This window comes from Hylaeus volcanicus, chromosome 5, assembly GCF_026283585.1.
Source record: "Hylaeus volcanicus isolate JK05 chromosome 5, UHH_iyHylVolc1.0_haploid, whole genome shotgun sequence".
Classification (NCBI taxonomy): Eukaryota; Metazoa; Arthropoda; class Insecta; order Hymenoptera; family Colletidae; genus Hylaeus; species Hylaeus volcanicus.
The window spans coordinates 24,553,840-24,579,906 of NC_071980.1; the positions used below are offsets into that span (position 1 = coordinate 24,553,840).

Genomic DNA, 26,067 nt, shown 5'->3' on the forward strand with positions numbered 1-26,067 from the left:
ATCAAAATATTTTTCGCTTCATCGGATTTTTAAATGATGTGCTTAGATTATGCGATATAGATTGTATTACTTGGAAGGGAATTATTTACTACGGAAAATACATTTCACGTTTTGTTATTTAAAAGAATACTCTCCGTCCCGCAGATTTCTTAAACTTAAAATTTTGTAGCAATGTCATATAAATAATTCCTTTCTGAACGAATTATTTGTCCACCTTTTCTTAAATATCTTGAGAAATATCCCGAGACTAACAAAAAGAGTCCTTCGTCTAGAATATCTAGAACATCTATACTAAATATGCCATTGATATTGAAAGCGACACCCCTCGTTCCTTTGCATAGACCTTCGAAAGGCGTTGCACAGTTTCCATTTTCTTTCATAGACGCCTGCCTTGGAGTTCGCAAAGAGCACAATGCTTGGTCAACAGACGAAAACCGTTCCTTACGGTCAAGGGATACAGTTTGTTGGTCGTTTTGTTAAGGAATATCTAGGTCGCTGGTAACTAATGTGCCTCTTACGAGTGGACGATCTCTTTGGACTCTTGCTGCGAGATATGTGCCTTCGTTCTGTACATATATCTTGTATCTAGTAAGGATTACGGGAGGAAACACTTTTTGGTATAACGAGAAGTGATTGCATGACCCTCACCTATAACGTTCGTCGAGGGTTTAGAAACGGTGAAAAATAGTAGGCGCTATTAAGACACTTGTAGAAGTACATAGACGCTAGTAGAACTGAAAACTGACGTAATTCTAAATGAGGTAATTTCAGATATAAAAAATTGAAGAACATCGCAATTAAAGAAAAATCACTCATCATTAAAAGTGCATGTGTACTATTTTTCAATGAAACGTCAAACAAGAGAAGATTTCGAACTTGAAAATTCGAGATTTATTAATTTCAGATGGTTGTTCTTAATATGAAGTTTTCGAAGAATCAACTCCATACAGATAAAAATATTGTCGTCTACTTTTCTTAGTCACAAATTCATTTCGTCACATTTATAACAAAAAAGTGCGAAGAAAGTTATATGATTGAACATTGCATTCTATGTTCGATTCGCACTCGCAGTGTCTCGAAGATGACCGATGAAAAAAACCACCAATTTTGTTGTAAACTATTCCCATCTTAAAAGGGATTTACGCGAATACACGATAAGAAATGACAACATATGAAGACTTCGAGATGAAATCGTTAAAATCGATACTTTGTACTTGATCCGCTCGGTCCACCGTACGATCGGCTTACGGGGGCGGATACGTTCGTTCTCCCCGTTTGAGGGGTTAAGCGTTAAAGTACAGTTCGCTACCTATCGCGCTCTCAAGTAAACGATCCTTGTAACGTGCGTCTAACTTACGTAACTCATTCCTGCTTTTATGTAATAGTGTCTATACATTATCTAACTCGAATCACATTCTTCTATTTTGTTGCAGGTACGTATACGTATACTCCAATTCATACACTGGCTACAACTCAAGCTTAATCGACAGAACTGTACTGAAATCAAATAATCTAGACTACAAAGGATTAACAACAAAAGGTACGTGTTTCTACTATTATTATAAAACTATTAAACAGATCCATACTTATTTCCCTATCAAAAGAAAAATCGAAGAACAGAAAATTTCAGTAGATAAATACATGGAAACTTACAAAATAGATATAAGAATATAAATAGAAAAAGAATAGTGTATTTATACCATCCAGAAGTTAAATAATAATAAAGTTATGGAATAAATTCTACTTCGCTATAATCGACAAGCTTCTGTGTTAAAAGACCTTCATTGGAACGTACCCATTATGTAAAAGGAAAATTAAGTGCAAATCGTTATACGTTCCAATGAAGAGCGAACGTGTAAACATGTTGTGTTCGATTTGCCTTTGTAATAGATGTTTCTGGAGCCAATGCATGGGCTTCATGGCTTACGTCAGAAGGGATTGGGATTAGATTACCAGGCATTGGGTGCATATAGAATGGTGTGACCGAATACATTCAATTTGTTCATTAAATTAGTCATGTACGTTTTATTCGAATAATAATTGAGAAATAACTCACTGTTATGTATTATCAAGTTTAACAATTCTTATTTAATCGTTAATTTAGCACAATTTCCAACTTGGTAATAAAATTCTTCACTATCAAGTTACAAAGTCACCAAGTTTAAAAATGATTGTGTAATACAATTTGTTATTCGTTATCATATCGGACGCTTTATATCGAATTATCTAAATAACACCGAGCCATCCGTGTCAGTTACTAATTTTCGATGTTATCCTTTTAATGATATCGATCGTGCGTGGGTGTCTTTACACCCCGTCTCAGGCGACGAAATAACGAGGTCCTTCTTAAACAATACGCAATCGTCGTGCCACGGTTGCCCATCAAATACTCGTAACCGTCGCTACCTGTAATTTCCACGCGAATGTAGGTGTACGAGGCGCGAAGAACAATGCAGTCGCGCCACAACAATTAACTCGGCACTCTTAAACGCGAAAGGTGCAAAACTACGGTCGTTTCTTCGCGTCGACGCGCTCAGAGTAATTGCTCTACCGGAAGTGACTTCGACTACGCCGCGAACGAACGTGCAGTTTTACAGGGTGAAATTAAAAGTTGAAGCTGAGGGATATCTATGGACTGTTTATTATGTTCTCAACGCTGGCTGGGCCTTGAACTCGTGCTTCACTTTCGTTAGCTTGTGTTCTTAACAAGGCGTGTTCTATTTTTTTTAATTATAATGTATAGAGTGAAGATGTTGGCTGTTATTTAGAATACTATTAGGCGATGCTGTCGTTCGAATAGTAATATTCTAAAGAGTATGAGAAACATTTAGTTGAATTAATTATTTCAGACCTGAATTATTTTTTTCTCGTATCAATGTAATTTCATTTTTATGGTTAACTAATAATGTAGTTTTCCAGGAAAACTGGTCTTTCTTCGTGTGCACAAATAAGGACTAAACGTCCTCAATTATGGACGCCAGGTTTGAGAGGGTTAATTTATAATTAAATTAAGTGAAATTCAACTCTGCTGACAGACAGTTCTCTGATATTAATCCCCTCTCTATAAAAAAAAATCGATAATTCAAAGCACCCTAAAATATTTCAACACCTAAACCTTTCGAAACAACGTTCAGTGTCGTTTAAATAAAAATCCTAATCCGAGGGATATAAAAAGCATTTGATTCACCCAAATTGAACTCTAATTTTACCGATTTTTCCCCGCAATTTTAATTTGCTCTTTTTTTTTTTGCAACAGCCATTAACGTCGCGAGCGTGATTGTAAACAGTCGTAAATTAAATTCGGTTTCCCACCGGAATCATTTTGATTTCCCGCCGTTTCGGCAGGATTCTTCTGCGCGGCATTGTTTGCGCATTTGTTATTCATGAAATGCGCTTGCCGTACAAGCGATGTATTTATGAATCAGCATTATTGAAGGGAACGTAAAGAGCCGTGGCGACGCGACGCGATGAAAATAGTACCCGCGAAATTTACATTTATCAGTTGGTCACCTGTTACGCATACAATCGCCTTTGTGCGCGCACGTTGCGTGCGGGGACGTGACTTGTTTGCTGGATCGTTCGGTTGCTCGTTACGCAACGCTAATTACGCACTGTAACAGCTCGTATCGGCAGTTAATTGCAATAATAGTGCGAGCCTAGCCAAATAAATTTCGATCGAAGATATGTATATTTTGAACGCGAGAAATGGGAAATAACGATTGAAAAAGTGGAGTCACGGTGACCGCGATATGAAAAATATAGAAAATTTAATTGCAATTGGCGGGTGTATATGGGATTTTATTGTAAATTGTTAATTATACGAAATTGTTTCGGCGAGGTAGGTGGAGGCCTGATTGACCTGGTGGAAATGTTCAATAGAGACTATTGAATTGTGTTTAATTGGAAAGGGGCAGATTTATATCGTACCTTTTTATTTTCGGTCCACGTCGGGCGAGTAAAAAGTTTCTCAGTTACGCAAAGTTTTGTTAGTTTTCAACTTTAACTGGAAACTAGGAAACAGTATGTTCTATTAAAAAAATCCATCATGATGAAAACTAAACGGGAATATTCAAATCAGAGAATTCAGGAAGCATAATTACAAGACAGTTTAGATGAGGAACAATGCGATATGTATTTGTTTCAATAATAAAGCCTTAAGTAACTACGGTAGTTTATAATGGAAATACAATTGGGGATTCCCTGTTCCATTTTCAATGGACCAAAGATCGTAAACATCGTCATATTTCGTGGTACAGTATGCATGATCAGCGTGATACATGAAGCGAACGTGGTCTCGGAGTCATCAAGGTTTGCGTAAACAGGGTTAAGATGTTATCTAACCCGTTCAATTAAGTTTAATTCGAGAAGTGCTTATGAATCGTGGTACACTCGACTATTTTACTGCAACAGTCAAAGTTAACGAAGCCCTCGACTGCGGTGCAAGTCGAATGCTGACGCTCGATCCTGGTGAACCGGCGTTGCTTGAATTGATGCAAACAACCGCGAAGCTGTTAGGACCGTTCCGCGCACTTATATGGTGGATGTTTCCTGAAAAAGAATGTTCATTTCTATATTAGAAACGTTAAGTATCTGCCGATCGCGAATGTGTTAATACCGATTTAATTTTGAATCATAATTCGAACAATTTCAACAACGATTTGAATTAAATCGATGACAAACGTTTGAAAATGGACGATTAATTGGAAGTTGAACATAATAATGAAATAAACCAATTTACCACGAGATACGGATAAGTTCAGGACACTGGTTTCAACTTCATCTGTCGGGTTATTGAAATCAACCTGTCGACGGAAAACATACTCGCCGTCCAACCTTGGGCCCACTACTATGTCTCCAATGAATCCACGTCCACGTTCTTCGCCTACGCCAAACTGTTTAAAACGAATGTTACATTAAATAGAATCCCGTAAAGTTGCTCTTTATAGAGAAATAATTATATATTCTTCACTTCGCATCAGTTTCTTCACTGTTTATTTATAGTAATTGGTAAACCCACTCGTGAGAATTTTCTGTTTGCTATATCAACACCTTGTATAATGGTCATAGGAAATTGTAGACTTTATTACTGTCAAAAAAACGAAGTCACTTTTTTAGATATTTTGACAAAATTAACCAAATATTACTATAATAAAATTGGTACTGTTGCTAAAATCTTGAACAGCTTACTAAACAATAATTCACGATCAATATTTTTCCTCACTGATCCTTCAGACCTACGACGACTATCATTCAAACATGATAAACAACACTTTCGCTGAAGCTGACAAACAGTGGTCCTTGTAGTATTTGTTTAGTTTGCTGGTTCACTGTCGAGCCACAACGAGCTCTAATTATCTCGAATACACTGTCATCGAAAAGCCTCTCATTACACTGGTTAAAACTGTTAAAAGACACGCGATCGCTCACCAGTCTCTGCTTGGGCACGGCATCCTTATCGTTGAACTCCAAACGAATGTTCTTGTACTTGGAAACGTCGACGGCAGAAGCGATCTGAAGCAGTGCCAGGTTCACGAGGAGGGCAGCGACAATCGGACGAAACATTTCGTACTGGTTTCACTGTGACTGTGACTGTGACCACCAGAAGGTGCACGTCTCTTTTATAGACTGGCCCGAAAGTCCGTCAAGGTGAACGTGACTTATCTGTACTGTTCTTTTGTGATTTCTCCATTGGCTCCTATCATGCTCTTCCTCGTGGAATACAAATAAGGGAAATGCCCCCGAGTACAATAGCACGTACGTTATTCCACTCACGGCGAAATCGACCCTGGTCGATGAATTTATTTCGTTTAATCGGTCCTACGAAAGTACAGTGACGTATCCAGTCTTATCGAGGCCTGACGCTCTGTGACGCAAAAGATTTATCTGGGGAAGACACAAATCAATGGATGTGAATGCGTCACAATTTCTGAGTCGTCGTGTTAGTATTTTCAAACCTGACGTCTACGATTCAAGACACAACACACGAAGAAAGACGACCAATTTTCTTCGAAAACTACACTGTTAGGATTTTTTTCTTCTTATTTTTTTCCATACTAATTTTAGTCCAAGTCAATCATCCCCCTTTAGGTTGTAACGCGAATTAATCTCTCTCTGATCGCCGTAGCCATTTTCCTCTTTGCGTAGAGGTTCAGGTGCTGTCTGCCAACTTTCCTGGTTGTTCGAAAAACTAGGCTGACTGCTCCGTTAACTTATATCCGAACCCCTTTTCCGGCATCCAGTTCGTTTCACGAAGAACCTTAATAATTGGATTACCGCGTCCCGCGTCGAGAGTAAGCGCTCCAGCTTCGTAATTTCCTCTACTAATTTGATCGTTCGTGCTCTCTGTCAATGTCTGGTTGCAATATTTTAGGACAAATCTGTTCGATGCTTCTTGGGACATGTTCGTATGTATTTTCATAATTTGATACTTTGGCAGTGTACTCCGATAACAATTTGTTTTTACAATTCTGTAAATCTGTGTAATATCTACACGAAGGGTTTTTCAAAAGGCGATTTCAGGATTTTATTTTGTAATTGACGTACATGGTATGGAATATATCTGATTTTTTTATTTTAAATGAAAGTGTACATGAACACAATTAATCGTAAAAAGAATATTGTTTGAGTGTCCAGTGTGACCACGTTGGCAGATATATTTTGGTATCAAAAAATAAAATCGTAAAACCTCCCGAAAACTGGGTAGAATATTCTCACTCCTTTCCAGCTCTTGCTGGGTATATTGACAGTTATTGACAGTTCTTAAACAAGGAAGAATTGAGTCTATTTCTGGTATTCACAGTTGCCTTATTTGTTCACTACCTCGGTCTTAAGATGAAGCTATTTTTTATAGTCACTGATATCCCATTTATTCGTTACGTTACTATTACAATAGAATCTCACTCAAATCGTATTTCTATTATACGACCTCGATTTAAATCATCAATTAAATTGAATAATAAAAGAAATTAAATTCTACTTTTATGTGAATCAATAATGGCTCGTAGAATATAATAGAACAAATTTTTTTTCATTTCACTGTATCGTTGCAGAATTATTGCAAGAAATTTCGTTTGCAAATTTTTTATCAATTTATTTGAATTATTATGGGACACAGCAATTGAACTTTACGAAACGTTCTGAACGTTATTCATTTGCATACTTCTTTCGAGACAGTATTCGATTATTGCAGTTATTTAATTTAATTAATTTTATCTCATTTACGTGAAATATACTCAAGAGCTGACCGTTATTTAAACGCTTCGAGTTCAGTTGTCGTAAAAGTTGCTAACAAGGGCTGTAAAGTTTGCGGGAGACAAATTATTCTCATTTTGTGCCAACCGGGCGGATCCTATTTCCAGCGTTTCTTCGAATTTGCATTTTCCTTGGTATCCGTCACGACGGGGGGTTTGAATCGTTCTTTCCTTCCAATCTAAATTATTACGATACATCTCTCGTGGCCTCACAGCGTTGCTTTTTTACTTGTTTAGAGTGATTATTTAAACACAGAGTAAATAAACCACGTTGTATATGTTTATTACGTTCCTCTCAGTTCTGGGAGCTTGCTGAATTATATTTCTCGTTCGTGCTTTCGTTTTTGTCGCGTTTATTGCTATTATTATAACTGTTCATTGTTCAGGATATGTACTTCTTATTAACCACTCCATTCTCGCATCTGACAATGAGTCACAGTACCTTTTTTTAATGGACATCGTTGTTTCATCGAAAATATAATGGAATTCCAAAGAAAGCTTGTCGAAACCTCTACCTTAAATTAAAGAATAATCTTTGATAAGAAAACATACGTCTGATATTACAATAACAATACAAATTGTTTGGAATTAAATCGTATAGAAATTGGTACCGTGTGCAGGAGGTAGAGAAATATTTCACGTAGATAACTCACGTAATCGTAGTCAGAGGAATGTCGTACAATTCTTGAGAAAACTTACAACCAATGTTACGAAGAATTTGTAAGTTTACATAATACAGAATGTAATCGTAATATGAGCACCGACGTCTCGTTCTGTTTGCAAACATTTGCATGAAACACGTGTCTTTATTGTCAATAACTGATTGTAGTTGACTCGTGTTGTTTCACGTTTCTGTGTGATGTAAGGAAACAATCGCATTACGTACTGAACATAATGTTTTGCTACAAAAAGGAAAATAGTATTTGATTGTATAGATAAGATTTGAATTTTTACGTAAGTCTCCAACTCTCATTGCTTGAATTGTCATTCATTGAGGAATTTTATTAATTTCTATATCAGTTAAATAGTAATGCAAGAAATATTTAATAAGTATTTCTATTATGTTCGGTTAGTTTTATTAAATGAACATATTCAAATACCTGTCAATTTATTAAATAGTCCTCTCTTGCACAGACCAAATATATTGGAAAAATTCTTATCGCAACAAAAATGTCTAATGGCGAGCAAAAGATAAACAACCCCTTAATCGTTTGAGTTTGAATTATAGAAACAAATATTTCACGATAGCGAAGATTGAACTGTACACTCGAACGAACGTCACGAATAAATCACCACGTGTTTTTATTTATGGTTTATTATTCGAATAAAATTCTGCACATCTCTGACGTAAATCACAGCCAAGGAAAACGGCCATGAGCAGCCACTTTGATTCGACTATAGCACCAGCACAAATCTCTCTCGGATCCCCCGCGTGGATACATAGATTATGCGATTGCGTGCATTTAATGACTGCGAAAGCAAGTCGAGTCTGAACTTCCCGCTCGAGCAATTAACCCAGATTTAACGAAGAGAAGAGTCCAGTCAGCTAGCGACGAAATTCGCGGATGTCGTCCGAGCGAAACGACAACAAAGGTAGAGGCAATATCTCGGTTTCCTGGACTCGAGAGAGACAGCCAATTAGTCGAAGTGGCAAGTTAGTTAAACGGGATCGGCAATTCGTTTTAGCTTTTCCTGCTAATTACTCGTTGTCTTCCTCCAGCTTCGCGTATACTTAAACGAGGATACGTTTTAAGGAACGTTCCGTCCACTTTCTAATGAAACATAATTACTGTTGGTGCGTGTAGCTCGCGTAGTGTGTCAGAGGTCGATAATTATTTTCCATTCTGTAGGAATGGTAGCGTGAGTTTTCGCACTGTGCTCGTTTTAACATCAAAACTACCGAACTGGTTTTTCTGAATTTATAATTAAAAACTATATAATATAATAGATCACTTCACCGAAGAAGATTCGGAGTCAACACCTGACAAATCTAAAATAAGCAAACACAAAAGTCCTTTAAAAATCGTGTTCCAAAAAGTCTGGCCTAAATGCCAAAGAATCGGAGTCAACACCTGACGAATCTAAAACAAGCAAACACAAAAGTCCTTTAAAAATCCTCCACCGTACATAAACGCACAAACAACCCTAAACTTGGATAGTCCGATAGCCATCGACTCGTACATCATGCCGCGAACATCCTCTCCAGGTGTCAGAGAGTTAGGGTTAACACGACCGTTACATTCCCTCTATGGTAACGCTCCCGTAATCCCGATCGATCGATCCCACGTGACTGGATCATTGCCACGCGCTCGTCGAAAGCTCACGCGCTCGAGGATGGAAGGGGGATTTTAAGGAGTTGCAAAATGCTAAGGGACGATCACTAATGGGCGGGGGCGCAACAGTTGCGTGGGTGGATGCGCGTTTGATGAGGGAGTGGAACGGAGAGGTGGAAGGTAGGACGAAAGAGGGATGAGAAGGCATACGTAGAAGGGGGTTGAATCCCGGTACCCGTTGACGTGCCTCAGTACTCATCTAGTATCCACGCGGCGAGCAAGCCCTACCTGCGGAATCTAACCGTGGAAGATCAGTCTCGCGAACGGGCCGCGATCTGGTCGTCCTGGTGATTTTTTAAACAGTTTTGACAGAGACAGGCAGTTCAGTGCACGTCGTCGTGGAAATAATTGAAATCGTGGGAATAATTTTCGCTGAGGCTGCTGACGGTGTTGGTAAAATCAGGAAACGTTGCCTTGGGGCTGCTGATACACTTTAGATTTCCTTATGGATATATTTTTGTCAAGCTTCTATTTTGCGTACGCTTTTATTTAGTCGTTACGAATTATTTGTGAAATAACTCAGATACAATTGTACAGATTTTTCACGGCGCGAGGGATCTACTTTTTGTAAATATCTTAGAAACTATTGGGTGTACCGCGAAAATTGTTGTTATCGGAAATGTAGCTAAGGAAATTTACTACAGGAAAGGTGTGAACTATGGTGCACGCGAACATTGACTTCCGGACATGGCGTTGTACACGTGAGCTGTTGACTATACGGGAAAAATACGTAATGCAATTTTTTAGAAAATTTCTTTATCTACATTTTTGATAACAGCTATTATCGCAGTAATGTCGATAGTCTCTGAGATATTCACGAAATCTGATCGCTCACATTTTGCCGAATGATGTAAAACATCGGTATAACCGTGGGAAATTTTCTATATTACATTTAAAGACTTAATAGAAGTATGTGCGAAAGGTCTGCTTGAAAAGAATATTTTCATAACGTCCTGTGCACTTTAATTTAGAGTGACTGGACTATATAGAGCGCGGGAAAATGAAATTTTATAGCAATTTCAACTTAGCCCAGTCGCTGGACCAAATAACAAAAGCGCGGGTGTTCGAGGTGCACATTTGAACGTAGTGATCCACCACAGAATCTCCCAGTCCTTTGTAAAAAGATATGACATTTTTTAATTCATTAAACCAGTAATAATCGACTTTATTTTTACTCGTCTTTATTTTTATTCGTAAGCAATAGTAATTTTGATATAAAACCATCCCTCAAGAGGTTAACGTACCAAAATGACGAGCAAGTGTATCTATTTAAACTAGAGTTATAAATTATTGAATATAGAGGCGCGGAATTAATTTCTACGCTTAATATTTCGAGCATTATTCCGTTTAATGGTCCATCGCTTTCAATAGGTCCCATCGATCCCCCGGTTATGAAATACGACCTAATTTATAGACACGCGGATTGCGTTTGTGTCGCGCGATTTCCATGTTTTCCCGGGAAGACCCTTCGACGGATGCAATTCCACGAAGGGTTTCTTTCGCGAAATACGCGACGCGCTGTTATGAATTCCACGGTGGGAAGTTCAGAGTTCAACGTGGCATTAATCGCCCGGTTCTTTTCAACGCGAAGTGTGGAACCGAAGTCCCGCGCGAATCGGAATTGTTCAGTCGCTTGGAAGCGAGGTGTTGAGACAGTGGTGCCCAAGCTTACCACACCGGATTTAATTATAATTAACGAGACAGTACTACCTGCGTGCCGAATTTCGAGCAGGGACAAAAGTAAGATGATATAAGTCAGTTTACCGTAGCGATGAATTTATTTAAAGTTTACACCGTGATCATAGAACTTCGCACTGTTTGTGCGAAAGTAAAGTAGGTATTATTTTTGAGGCGATGCAATTACGATAGCTGCTACTGTGTGTGTATTTTAGATATATATTATTTATAACGTTGATACCCTCAATTATACATAATAAATTTCACACGCACGTAAAGGAATATAAATGTATCTTTCGTTTTCAAATGAATAAAAATAAATAAAACATTAAAAATCAGAGTATGGCAAAATGCTATTTGAATGAAAGAACATCTGTAAATATATTTTCGCTCGTATTTATTATTTCTGATGTAATTCCTCGATAACGTTGCCGTGGAGATTCGTAGGTGCGTAAATTAATTGTAACGGGTGTCGGGTAAATTGATTTTTCGCGCTATTAACGGCCCCGAAGCTGCGAATGAATACTACCGCGTTTATTGCTTGCTCCGTTTGACGGGCAGCGCGTATCATTCGCTCGACCATACTAATCTGCCGTCGCGTTAATTAGTACGGTATAAATTCGCCCGCGTCGCGTTTCAAAGAATCGAGAACGCCGCGTGTAACAAAGGGCGAGCATTTTTCCAAAGCACCTCGCCGTGAAATTGAAAGGAGCCCTGTGTCTCCGGCGTAGTAGGGTTCACCTAATGAAACGTTCAAATAAATTGCTCGGTCTGCTAAGGCTAGCAAAATGTCTCGCCCTCGACAGGGTTAATTTACTTATTATTATCTTCTCGAGAGAATTCCTAGTTTTTCAGGAATATAGTAAAACGTTTTCTTAAAGGCAGATGCGCACTATGTCTTGCTGTGATTTACTCTCATTGTGTTTCCCACTTTTAAGACACAGCATCGCATTGTCGCTTCTTTTTAACAATTCGCGCGATCCTGCGACTAGAGTAGCGTAAATTTCCCCACGCGCCTCCAGGAAGTGTCATCAGGACTCGCGAGGCTTTTGTTAAGTCGTCTTCGTCGAACTATCGATCCGAGTACTTCATTAAAAGCCAGCGTTCGACAACCAGACACCGTTCGTCAAAGAAAATTATTCTCAATGTTTTTTTATGACGTCGATTGTTCGACAGTCCCTGTAGGCGATGCAAATATCTTCTCTTTTCCATTGGAGGGAGGTACGGAGATGCATTCGACGATACCTTCGATCGCCCGATTATTTCTACGGAATAATGGCCCAGGGCTGTCGGGATTTCATCCGCTTTCGTTTACGAATACGCCGTCGATAACGCTTTTTCCTGTGAAATTATTTCCCTGAAACATTCGCGGATAATCGGGAACGCGTATAAAGCAAAAACCGCGGGAACTGAAACGCGAGTCCCTCTGGAAAATGAGCAATCGACGATTTCTTTTTGTCCCGACGTTGCATTAATTATTCGGAATGCAGTTTTCTTTTGTTCCTTTAATAATGCACTTGGTTCGCGCATTCTTCGTCGAGGCATTGTCCATTTGTTCTTTAATCGAATCTCTCCCTTTTATTAATGCGTTACGACAAATGGAGCCACTTTACTTAGGTTTACTGTAACCTCTCTTAGGTTTACGGTAACCTATGCAAATTCGTCTTCCCTCGTTTATCACCGATAACAAATTGTCCTGGCATAAAGAAGGACCCAATCGTGTCACGTTTATGAGAAACCGTAAATGGGAAAGTCACGTAATAAATCCTTCACGGAGAGTCAATGTTTCTTATTTTCTCTGGTTGCAGGATCGCATCGGTAAAGTATAAATAAATATCTCTCTGTTTGATCACGCCAGGGATATACATTTTCCGCGGAAATAACTTGGGGAAGTTTTTCAATTACTACTTAGATGCTTCGATTTCTCCCCTCCACTTTATCAACGATTGCAGTTGATTTCCAATCCATTTCCCTCGCTGCGACTCGATTCCCTTCGAATCTTTCCGATCCTAGCATCGGTCTCCGTTGAAGTATTTCACGATTTCAACGAAAAGAAAAGGAAAATCTCGGAAACAAACAGTTGGTTTCCGTGATTCTTGTAATCCGCTCCCCGACGTTGTTCCTCGAGCTGCTGTCGGACGAGGATCGGCTACTGTAATTTAATTTTCAGGGGTTGAAAGTCGAGTCTCGTTTTCACTTTTCCCTTTGTAACGGTGGTCAACGTTTGCTGGAAAAAGGGGGGTTGGCATTCCAGGGAATAATTGCGTGTCCGCGTTTCCACGACTCCGCGACCGTTCCTCCATTTTCCTCTTTCCCGTTGGCTTTTTACACTTCCGCTCTACTCGAACCTCCATAAGAAGAGGCACGTTGCTGCTTTAGCGTTTTGCTAACGAGCAACGACCGCGGAAGTGCTGAAACGCCGCTTGGAAATTTCAGTATGCACCGGCTCGTGTTAAACGCGACGGGAAACGTCGACTTTTTGCTTCGACGGTTCAATTAAATAATAGCGGCACCCCCGACGAACACCAAAAAACATTTTTCAATGTCTATTTAACGAGTCTATTCGCCCGTTTGTTTACTTTTGAATCCTCATAGCTGGAAACGGAGGCAAGTAACGTTTCAAGGGCACCTAATTATTTCTAAAAAAAAGTGTATATATGGTTTTGGAAAGCAAGTAATCTCGAAATCGAGATTTATCTCTATTTGGGGATATCCCTTGGAACCTCCTGTTCGTTACATGTAAATATGTCAAAATTAAGTATACGTAAGGAGTAATTATGACATTCAACAGTACAAATAAATCCAGGATAAAAGTAAATTTCACGTGAAATATTTTATTACCAGCGTTCATTATTTTATGTTAACGAGAGACTAACGAAGAGGTTGCAACCAGAGCTTGGTTTTAGATAGTATTTGGATTATTTTTTTTTTATCTTAAGTCTTTAACCGTAAAAATAAAATATTTTGCATAAAAAAATATTGAAAATAACGGGACAACAATGAGTCTACAAATCAGTCACGGTCAATTGACTCCTAGGAGAGTCTTTGATTTCTATTCTGAAAAACCAACACAGATTTTACACGTGGAATTCAGTTTGCATCCTAATCCGTACACCGAAAAGAAAATGAAAAATTGAAACGTTAAATAACGAGACCGCCGTTGCATTAAAATCCGTTTTACGCTGGATGGGAAAATTCAATTTGCCCGTTGGATGCTTGTTTTTCGTCGGGTAATACTCATTTGCACCGTGAAATTGGAATGAACCGCATTCAGACAAAGCAAGGAGAAACCATTTGTCATCTGTTCCATAGCGGTGCACGTAGATCCGGCATAATTATCGACCCGTTCGCATAATACAGCGAACCTTAATCTTCGTTGCGTTCATTCGGTTCTGAGGGGCGAATTCTCCCGCCCCTATCCGAAATGCATCGAAAATGACGAATACTCGATAACACGGTGTTTTTAAATGCATCGGATATGTATGCAGATACATTTCACCGCAATAAAGCGAAGATTGCATAATTCTAGTTTTAAGAGCACGTTCTCTTTGTAGACCATCTCAATGGGAAATTTTAAGTAGTCGCGTAAGTGATTGTGTAGGGTAGTCCATCGAGCAATGTTTTCGGAACATCAGCATCGGGCTAAGCAATAAGCACGACCGCGGGCGAACGAATTCACGTCGCAAACATTAAGCGAAACGTCATTTATGATCGAGCCTCTTCTACCAGGAAAATTATTATTTGAACTTGGTTCGGTAGCTTCAAGCTTCTATCAAGGATAACCGAGTTGAGTCTGTTTAACTTCCAGATAGGTTTCTTCTAACTTTCGAAGTTGATATCTACTTTCCGAGCCGAGGAAATGGTCGGATGATTTTAGATTATTCCATTCGCCACATCCATCAAAAATTTCTGTTAGTATAGTTTCCACGATATTTCGGACAGTTCGACACGCGTCCATCATTCTCGTTAAGTTGGAACGCAAGGAAAAGCCTATGAATCAATTTATACAAGTGTAATATATTTCAATATTTCATTATATTCTCAGTGAAAATTTTAATTGACAAATTCTAGAAGAGGTATAAACGTACATTTTTAATTTTATTATTCCGAGTTCAGATTCGTAATTAGCGAGCTCAAAAACTTCCAAATACAAACTTTCATGTAATTCGAGTCGTCTTTTACATTTTGTTCATATAGTTTTTGTTTCTCTATCTTTCAGGATAAGAAAATTTAACGAAACTTCAGAATTTTACGTGTTCCCTAAAATTAATAAATCAAAAGCACCAATCACCGAACACGTTTTCACCACGATTTTCGTCGTTTGACAGAATTGACAATATAGTAGGGTGCTCGAAGCTTATTTTGACGACAAGCGTGACACGGCAGGCAGGTGTTGGACGCGGAAAGGGAAATCAATATTGAACGCGTAATGCGACACGTCTCATACTTTTCTGAATGTTTTCCAGAAAATTCGCGCGCGTCTGATTCCTTTTCCGCGGGACTATGCCGTCGTACAGTTGTTGGAGAATAGAGGTTACTGGGAAGATACGAATACGGCGGAACAGGAGCTTGTTGACAGGAACGGGCATCGACACATGGCGAGGATGTTGCTTTATATCGGTAATACGCCGTTGTTTCGCGGTTTATTTCTGTCTCGTGTCTTATGAGGCGAAGCTGCGTAACATACTATTCCAGACAGTAAACAGTAAACAGTCTATTTTACCTTTAAATCGTACGCGTAAACTTTGCAAATAATATAATATTTTTTTGTTAAGTATTTAAAAGGCAGTTCCTTATATCGAAGATAGTGAAAATAACGAGGTATTATTTGGAGGTAGTTTATTTGTTTAATTTATTTTTAGTTTATTCGTAATATAGCAGAATTGAAATTATTTCAACGTTTAGAAAATATCGATTTAAATAGACGATATTTATCCTCGAGAATAAATTAACAAAATTTTATGTACTTGAGATTATTTGAGTAAAAATGATTTATTCTTTGGACTATAGAAATAAACCTATTATATTTTGTGCTGCAGGCTATTTAATTAAACATATTGTATTTTATACTTCAAACTATTCCAATAAAAATCTTTTGTTTTATGCTTTATTACGCTATTGAATCAAGAATGTTCTATTTGTAAAGTATATTATGACGTCCTAACAACATCATTAGAGTTAGATATTGAATCAAGATAATCGGTGGTATTTTCTACTTGGCATCGTTTCAAAGAATACAATTTTATACATCAACCTCAAAACCCCAATGGACATCGTCAACTATGACGAACATTAAACAATCATGATGAATGTGAAGAAAAAGTATTATAGAAATTCTAGAAAACATCTTTCTGAATGTAAGATACCATCGCCATCATTATTTAACCAATCATAGACGGTAAAGTGTAAAATTACGTGGGACAGCGGTAAATGGACAGAAAATCGCAAATACATTGAAATGTGTATTGTCACGTGCGCGCATACTTTTTCTGGTTACACAAAAATACAGTCATCGTGGCTTGCAGGTAAAAGACACGGAACAGCTGGCAAACAGAGCATAATGTCTGACGTTCGCTTTATTCGCTTCTTGCCTCTAAGTCTTATGGCAGAAGGTCATTTCTACCCTGGTTTCATTACCAAGCAGAAGTAGAAATTTAATCATTAAATCGACTCGTTTTTGTTCTCTAGACATTTGTTCTCCGGGAAGAACAATTTTTTATTAATCCTTGCAGAACACACATACACAAAATGTAACTTCTTTACGTTTATATCTTTGTTATTATACCTTTTTTACGTGGAGTTCCTTTTGAGAAAATCTACGATACAAATTACGTTTGTTTAGATACGAAAATGGTGATTCATTGAGATTTAGAGATTTTGCACTGCTGAAACCTATACTTTGTTACTTTATTATTCAATTACTTTGGTTGATTGTTTTATTCTATTCGAGATCTATAGTATTGATTGCAGAAACAAGGATTCAGACAATATTTAAACAAAATGACATCTTTCCTTTTCATACGTTTACCAATGTCAATATTAGCTCTCCAGCGCGCTATATTCTATTTTTATACCATCCCATTGTTTTTCTGTCCTCAGCAGGACGTTTGAACCACGATTCATGACATATCGTATGTCAACGTGATCTCTCTCGAGCATTTTTCTAATTGTGCATTCGTGCACTTCCATTTGGGACGATGAAGTTCAAATTCTCCCAAAGATCAGTTCTGCAGAATGTGTCGTCAATTCTCCAGCACTCTTGTGCGATACTCGAGCGAATTTCTTACAGCGAGTCATGAAATAATTATTTTAGTCGAAAACGTAATATAAACGAATAAAATAACGAAGACACTAAAATTGTTTCATGCATTCTGTTATGTATTCTTTCTTGGATATCTATTGCTCGAAATATCACTGTCCTTAGTGCATCGTGCCATTATACAGGGTAAAGTTGGACATCAACTTTTAACTTAGTTTACGCAAAGTTTCGCGAAAGTTAAGTTCTTCAAGTGTAACATTTTTCCCTAACGAGAAGCGCGCATCGTTAAAGATCAAAATTAGTCGAGGAACTTAATTAAAGATCTGCCTATCAAATGGAAGAAAAAGAAACCGATCATAAAGTCGGTTTACACTGGCATAACTTGTTAGAAAATTATAATTAAATCGATTAATTCTTCAGCCGCTACTAACAGTAAACGACAAATCACATGCAAATTTTGTCTTTGCACGATGACAAGATTAATGACGCAGTATTTCATTTTATTTTCATACTTGTTTGAAGTTTGTGATTAATTAGTTTTGAATTTATCTTGATCTCGTCTTGAAACTCGATTAATATTTATATTTTCTAATCCTATTTAGTTATGTGATGGTAAATTGTCGATAATCTTTATAGTTATATTGTATGGGATGCAGTATGAAAATAATAAATCTCTTACAAGAGATATTGAAAGATACGCGCAATCTTTGTCACGGAGTGCAATAACGCTGTATCTTTTTATATCTTCACTTTTAGCAACTTCTTTTAAATGTAAATTTAGTAAATTCGTAGTAACATTCACAAGTTCCGGGGATAACTATAAAGCAGTAGTCGAAACGTGGATAAATAATAACTTCTTTAAGACTGCAAAATTATCATCCTTTAATCTCCCTTGGTAATCGCGATGTAGATCACAGAGAATTGGTTTTGCTTAAGTGGAGAATTGTTCGATCAAATCTATACGCTTAGCCAGAGCAACCACGATATGGCTGATAATGACAGCGCATTCACGGCCATTATGATCGAGCATATGCACTAAAAGTATCGTGCGCATTTCACTTCTGCTGCAGCTTGTCCATCGGAATCCTAATTAACGCGCTGTTCCAATTGGAACTTCGAGTGAACGGATATTAATATCGCCGGAAATCGAATACATTTTAATATTTAGAAAGTATAGAGATTCATGCTAATGCAACGTTTCGTTAAAAATTAAGGGAATTTAAAAAAAAAAATTGAAATTACGCGAAATGCGGCTCAATGTAGAGATTGTAAATCAAATGATCCTAATAACGTCATTATGTTTCATTTCTGCATTGGAAAAACGGTCCTATGGGTGGAAGCACCCTTTCACCCTTTCGGGTAATTATATTATTCGTGTTATTGATTTAATAGCGAGTTCATATCTTGTGAAATGTCTGCTGTATCGAAAAAGCAATGGTAACAAAGTTTAATTCAAGGTTTTGTGGTTTTTAATATTCTACGATGTAGAAGAATAAAAATACTTTTTTCGCCATACTATAGGTGTTCAATTTTTCGCGTGGAAGTGAATGTATAATTATGGGAATGTAGGAAACGTTTCACAAGAAATTAATTCTGATTAGAATCGTGTCTTACGCATCTCGAGACCCATAATTATACAGGATTCTGAAATAAACGTCGTCGAATCAGTTTTAACCCGACGTTAAGTCCTCGTCAATGACTAAGCGAATCAGAAATACGAGATCGTCGAACGCCGGTGAAATAATGTCAAGTGGCTTAACAAGACGTCGATCAAAGTCGCACATTTTCCTCCGTATCGCTGGAAATAAACCGTGTTTCCTGGAGGCCGTTAATAAATCTGGAACGATTTCTTACTGAATGAACGTAGTGAAAATATTCGTGACACCGATTTTCTAAAAATTAACGTTCGACGCATTCCGTATGATTCGTCAGATATAAAATAATAGTTCATACGGAAGTTTCTGAAATCGAGTCAAATGAAAGCTAAAGTATGATTTTAGAAAATTACGAACACGTTGATGCTTGTATTATACTTAAGCATACTTTCAGTTGCATTAGGGTCGATGCTTATTTCTTGCTTTTCTTTTTGACTGAAAGTTTATGTTTAGAATAAGGTGTCTGGTATGTCTAAGATAAACGCTAATGGTCTGCTCGAATGTAGTCTTGCTGATAATGTATGCACTTGCTCCAACGTTTCTCTCACTTTTGAAAACATCGCTGGAAGCCTCCCACTGAGAGGCTGTTGAGCTCTTCTGTCACGTTCGCTTTAACTGTGTCAACGACAACAATCTTCTCCCTTTTAGCTCCATTTCGATTCCGGGTAATAGAAAAAATTCGCAAGAGGCAACATCTGGGGAATAGGGAGACTGATGTATAGCAATAATTTTCTCGTCTCTGTAAATTTCTAAATTTAAAGAACGTTTTGCCCGAATCGTTTCTTGGTACATTAATTTATTCTCAGATATGGTCCAGTTCTGTTTTTTAATATATCTAACAAGTGACACTATAGACTTTTATGTTTAACCCGGTACTTTGCAATAATTATATAATTTTCTTATGAAATTGCATACATGCTACGACTCCAAATCCAAGATATTATAACGTAAAAGATTACTATTATTTTGTTTTTACCATTAATTACAATTTAGAATCGTCGACCACTAAAAAAGTGTACTATTTTATTAGACAAAATTACTCAGCACGAAAGGGTTGTTTACCACGTCAACAATCTTCTGAATAATGAAAGTTGACCAACTATTCTTGGCCTTTCTGAATCATTATATCAGCTGATACATTACTGGTTCAATCGCCACCAAAAAAGAACACCCAGCATCTGCAAAGTCTCTGCCCCAATTTTCCCATTTTCAACGCAAAACTTAATGCACGTTCTTTGTTCCTCGATCCATCATAACCCCGACAGACACCGCAAACACGTCCAAACTTGAACGCTGCACGCTCGCTGCCGATAAATGTGCCGGGGATGGCATTCCAAACAATGATGGTCCTATCCACCACCATTTACCACTGTTAACAAATGTCTGTGGGTGTTAGTTACAAAAAGAGAGTGAAATTCTTAATATGTTACTATCAAACCTCGCGTTTCGTTCATACTATAACTATTAAAAAAAATTGTTTTCTCAGCAACATCATTCGAACGTCTACTGATTATCCATGTTGACTTCTGCATAGTACTTTCCAAAGAAAATTTATTTCTGAAATAATTTTTTCGGTTCTAGTTTCACTCGGTCAAAAAATATTACGACACTTTCTAAAGGCTTCACTTCCCTTCAGTAACTTACGAAAGCTTAAAAGCATCCACTACCTACAACAAACTGTAATCATTAATATTTACGTCGTGTATTACTATGGTGCATTCTCATGCTCCGAAGTACGAGTGTACATTTTTCTGACAAGTCTCATATTACTGAATGCATCCTTGACTCAAACCAAGTAAAAGCGAGTCTACCACAGAAATTCTCTGCAGGTTGAACGCATCTAATCGCCGATCGATGCCGATACTGTCCCCTGCACCCAAACGTTCTTCTTTTCGCCGTATCACTGCCGCTGCAACTAATGGCTAGAGTCTATTGTGTTTCCAAAGAGCGGAATCTCTGGTCTTTTCGATTTAGGGAACGGTGTGTCGGGTGTGGAGGATCGATTGAAGTATCCTTGAACCGCCTTTAGTCGCCAAACATTTTCACAATTTATCCCGATCGATATTTCTGATCAATTAGAGATTGATGTCGTGTTGATGATTTATTATTTATATATACATATATATTAATTTGTTTGAAAAGTCCGTGTCGATTTTTGGTAGGTGGTACAGGTCTGAATATATCGGAATTGTTGAAAACAAATAACATGTGTACATCCATTAAAAAGTGGAAAGGTTGTGAAACAAAACGTTACCTATCGAATTCAATAAATATATATTAACATTCAAATGTGTCTTTGATTTTTTTTTAAAAATTGGCACTATCTTTCTGGACAATCCAATATATATACACACACATATATATATATATATATATATATATATATATATATATATATAAATGCAGGCAGCAATTAAACATTTGAACAGAATCATAAAAGATGAAAACCGCCTTTCTCGATTTCCATTAAAAATTAAAAAATATAGCATAATACCCTCATTGTTCCCTTTTACCGGAGACTGTACGTTAGTGTAGCGAATTGTTATTTTATATTTAATAATGGAATGGAGGAAATTGTTTGGGCGATATTGATTATCTCCGCCAAAAATACATTCATCACTTCGCTTATAATTCTACTTTATTTAAAATTTTCATTTAATTACTTTCATGGAGACATACTAGCCATAAATAGCCGAGGGAAACTTTAGCAGTCATCCAAAATAAACGGCTGAGCAGCTGAAACGTTGAACCGCGTATCGAGGCGTAATTGGATTTCCCTGGAAGGTTATCGATACCAAGTTATGCGTGAGAGGTTAATACCGCGCCTAGCATAATAGGCTATTTGCGCGTTGCGTATTGTGATATCGGCAGTTATGGATGGTACTTTTGCCATCGAAATTAATACGGCATAATTGAAATCGTTATCGATTACGTTCCTCCGTGAATACCTGTGGAGACTTGGATGATTTTCGAACGCTCTTGTGTCAGGTTAACGTGTTAAATTAGTGCAGGTTGCGCGATGAACGATAATGAGAACGTTATCTTGACACTACCTTCCCTAAAAAATATTTAAATTACAGTAACGTTGTTGCATACGTCATTTTTTATTATTAAAATGTTATCCAAAGGAGAGTTTAGAATTTTTGAATAATAAAACAGGTCCGTCAGCGTAGTCGTAGATACCTAAGCGACATCGTATTTGCATTTTATTAAAAAAAAAAACAAAGTCCTAACTACCTCTCTAAATATTATCCCAACAGTCGCACAAATCGCTACGTTCAAATTTCACCTGTATCGTGCCAAACCGATTCCTATTGAAACCTCCAGAGATTATTTCGGGAAAATCGTCGCAGCGTGTTATCGCGTCACGCGCGAAACGTGAATCACGGCAGCCAGTGATCTAACAGTTTAAATATCTCGTTCGATCAAGGTGGGAAATTTTGTTGCGTGGGTGACGACGCGCTTGCGTGCGAGAAGCTGCGTATATGTATGTAATGGTGGAGAAAGTTGTACGCGCACGATGCAGCTGATGACCTTGAACTCCCTGCTGATGTTCGACCTCGTGTTCCTGTTTTTCCTGTTCCTCGTCGGGGTCTCCTGCCTCGTGTATTATCTGCCCGGCACTCGGGCACACGATTTCGCGCCGCATGAAATCATTACGACGAGAACACTGCCGCGCTACGACGCGCCGATCGACAATGTTTAAGGTGAGATACAATGTACCCTAACTTTGGCGTTTCCATTAACGCGTTCACTGTCGGACCAACCCTTTACTCCCGACTCCATTTCCTCTAGGGAACACCAACTCCAAATCCTTCTGGGAATATTAATAAGCTCCTACGGGTAGTAAAATTGTTTTGAGTATTAATGTATACAAATATTGTATTTTACTATTGCATGTGTCTTTATATCGTGGAAATGATAGTTTTGGCAGGCAATGTGGTAAAGGAGTCCTAGGTCGCCATTTTCTCTAGAAACCAGTAATTCCAGATGCTTCTGGGAATATTTATAAGCTTCTAAAATTATTTTGTGTATTTATTAGCGTATACGAATATTGTATTTTAACATTGCATGTGTCTTTATATCGTGGAAATGGTAGTTTTAGAAGGCAATGTATTAAAGGAGTCCTAGGTGCAACTTCAAAGGTGAGGCAGAAAAAACTGTGTATGATAATGTAACGTCTGTTTTTTTCTAATTCGAAAGAAACACTTTTTTTTCTATGGTAATTAGTAACGGAGATGTAATATTTTACGTGAAACATGGCTTTTTCTAGAAACCTGATTGAAATCCAATGGATCTTGAATAATGAAAGATCCTGTAATACAACAATATTTCTATCAAACGTCAAGTGTATCTAGCTTGTTGAAACTATCACAATGCAGATTATTTTACAGTTACCAAGTAATGAAATCGTTTAAACATATCCTTCAATGATTTATAGCAGTGTACTCATCACAAAATAACCCCTCAGAGTGATTATTTTTAATTCCAATACAAACCGAAGAACATTTAATTACCAATATCTAGCGTTAAAGATCTATAATTTTCCAATTCCTTTCAACTTTCGTTTGTTCACCACCCTTCCCGACGTCAATGAGATTTTCCCCAAAAAGGCTCCACCGCGAGAGCAACGTGTAATTTTGAAATCTACCCGTGAACTTTCATCAGATCTCAAAGCTGAGCCATTTCAGGTGTCACGGAACGCGGTGTATACTTGAAGTACACAACCAAAGGGTACACATGCCCTTTAGCCCCTTCTGCCCTCCCTTTTTCTGAAACTATGTACTCTGCACTCTTTGTGCACTCCGCAACATCCTCCAGCAGTCTTCCCACTTCGACACTCTAAAGAACTTTGACACTGGGCGCTTTCTTCGACGCCTTCAACACTGTTACACACGTTCACACACGCAGATGCTTTTTCGCCACGCGAGTAGCTTAAGTCGCAGCGAGAGTTCCAGAACTGTTCCTTCAACTCCCGTTACTTCTTAACTCTAGGCGCTCAAGTTTCGCTGAAGTAAACTCATCGTCAATCCAGACCTCTGCAAATTGACATTTTATCACTTACGTTACACCCTCGGTGATTAAAAATGAAGAAACTTCTTCGTATTTAATACGGAGGCCAGTCACGAACAAACATGAATCGCGTTTGATCAGGAAGCGTACGATCTCCTATTCGTTAATCAATATTCTTCATCTAGATGCAAATTTAGCCAATCTTTGATACTTACGTTATACACTCCGTGATTAAAAATGAAGAAACTTCTTCGTATTTAATATGGAGGCCAGTCACGAAAAAACATGAATCGCGTTTGATCAGGAAGCGTACGATCTCCTATTCGTTAATTAATATTCTTCATCTAGATGCAAATTTCGCCAATCTTTGATATAAATCCCGTTATTAATTGCGCTTCAAAAAGAAGTGCATCTAAAAATCCTATTTACAATAATTGATAGATGACGAATAATGGGTGTAGATAACAATAAATTCACAATGTTCGTTGAAATAATCATTCAGGTGGGCTTCCATTCTTCTAACATAAAGCATAATTCGATTGCACAATTTGCAACTGATATTTATTATTGATAATTACCTTAATGGGTTATTTGTCAGGATTTTCATGAACTTGAACGATACGGTCATAAATACATAAAAGGGAATATACTATAATGTTTAACACTTTATTCGTCACTTAATTTCACATAAATTTCGCATGATATTTAATCAGTCTAAATAATTGATAAAGGCACACACATTGTACATTTGCAGACGCACTATACGTCATACACACGTTAGGCATACTTCAATTACATCTATAATTGAACAAATACCGAGCTAAAAGTACTGTGTCGTTTATTATCCACTGAAAATTTCGTCCATCTCTGGCTGCAGCCGATTAATGGTATTTCATCGTTCTATTTCTCGGTCGGTTCACGTGTCGGATGGAATGACGAGCAGGTCCGTGACAACTTGGCGCGCGCATGGATCGTCTGGTAATTTTTCATATTGGATCGAACGGCCCACCGCGCGTCAGTGAACAAGCAAGCTGAAATTTAAATTCCTGCTGACTAAGTGACGCACACGTGCGCCCGCCGTTGTCCGATTTAATGTGCGACCGAGCTTTCACCGTTTTCCAGAATGCTGAACTTCTGGCGATACTAATATCCTCGTGTTTTTGCCCCCTACCTTGCGTCGGACCGAATTTTTAAACGAATAACGAGGCGATAGCTTGCGCGACATCGAAACTGAAAACGTAGGCGTCGCAAATATTTGTCCTTTTATCGATAAATTGGTGGAATTGTTGGAACACGGTATTCGATGTTCAAATGAAGCGTTGATTGTTCGAATTTATTCAGGATTTTCAAGGCAAATAATTTGCTGAACGGTTATCGAGCGCGTGTGTATTCCGTTATGAAATAAAACAACTCGTATAGTTTGTGCTTTATTCGATTCATGCTGGAGAATTTTTCTTCTGTAAACAAATTTCCAGGGCTCCGTAAATGTGGCTTCAAATATTTAACGTCAAAGTTGATGTAACAGACTACCTCAAAATAATCCACATAATACAATAAACCCAAAATTTTATTTACAACAGAACAAAATGAAAATGCAATTGAGGGCAATGTAAAGTAAAAAAATGTTTCTACCGAGGAAAATTGATTTTTATGAAGGATCGAGGTTACGTATTGGCGCAACCCTAGTCGCGCGAACGAACTTCGCTCTTCGTTAGATCGTCCCTTGTACTCCATAATTTTTTAATAACAGCCGGTAACGCAATATCGAAGGCGTATTGGAAAAATTATGGCAGCCGTGGCACCGTTATTCGATTACGATCGTCCGTAGGAACTTGACTGGCAGTCGTTGAGCTTGATTTGCTTTCTGATGATATTTCGGA

The 26,067-nt window shown here is 37.8% G+C and overlaps 2 protein-coding genes across 11 annotated transcripts in view; one reads left to right on the top strand and one right to left on the bottom strand.

Annotated features, from left to right (window-relative positions):
• Positions 1 to 26,067, top strand: part of LOC128876996 (uncharacterized) — a 99,475-nt gene that overhangs the window by 17,555 nt on the left and 55,853 nt on the right. For 2 of the 10 annotated variants that reach the window (XM_054123895.1, XM_054123893.1), the window contains exon 2: positions 1,434 to 1,540. The exons of 2 other annotated variants lie outside the window; for them this stretch is intronic. The gene's annotated coding sequence lies outside the window, so the exon portion shown is untranslated. 6 more of the 10 variants (XM_054123894.1, XM_054123887.1, XM_054123889.1 and 3 more) reach the window with 6 other exon arrangements.
• LOC128876999 (uncharacterized) lies at positions 4,112 to 5,619 on the bottom strand. Its single transcript, XM_054123900.1, has 3 exons — positions 5,428 to 5,619; positions 4,739 to 4,892; positions 4,112 to 4,548 (listed from the first exon to the last, which is right to left on the bottom strand). The coding sequence occupies exons 1-3, from the start codon at positions 5,560 to 5,562 to the stop codon at positions 4,394 to 4,396; spliced, it is 444 nt and encodes a 147-aa protein (XP_053979875.1). The 5' UTR covers positions 5,563 to 5,619; the 3' UTR covers positions 4,112 to 4,393.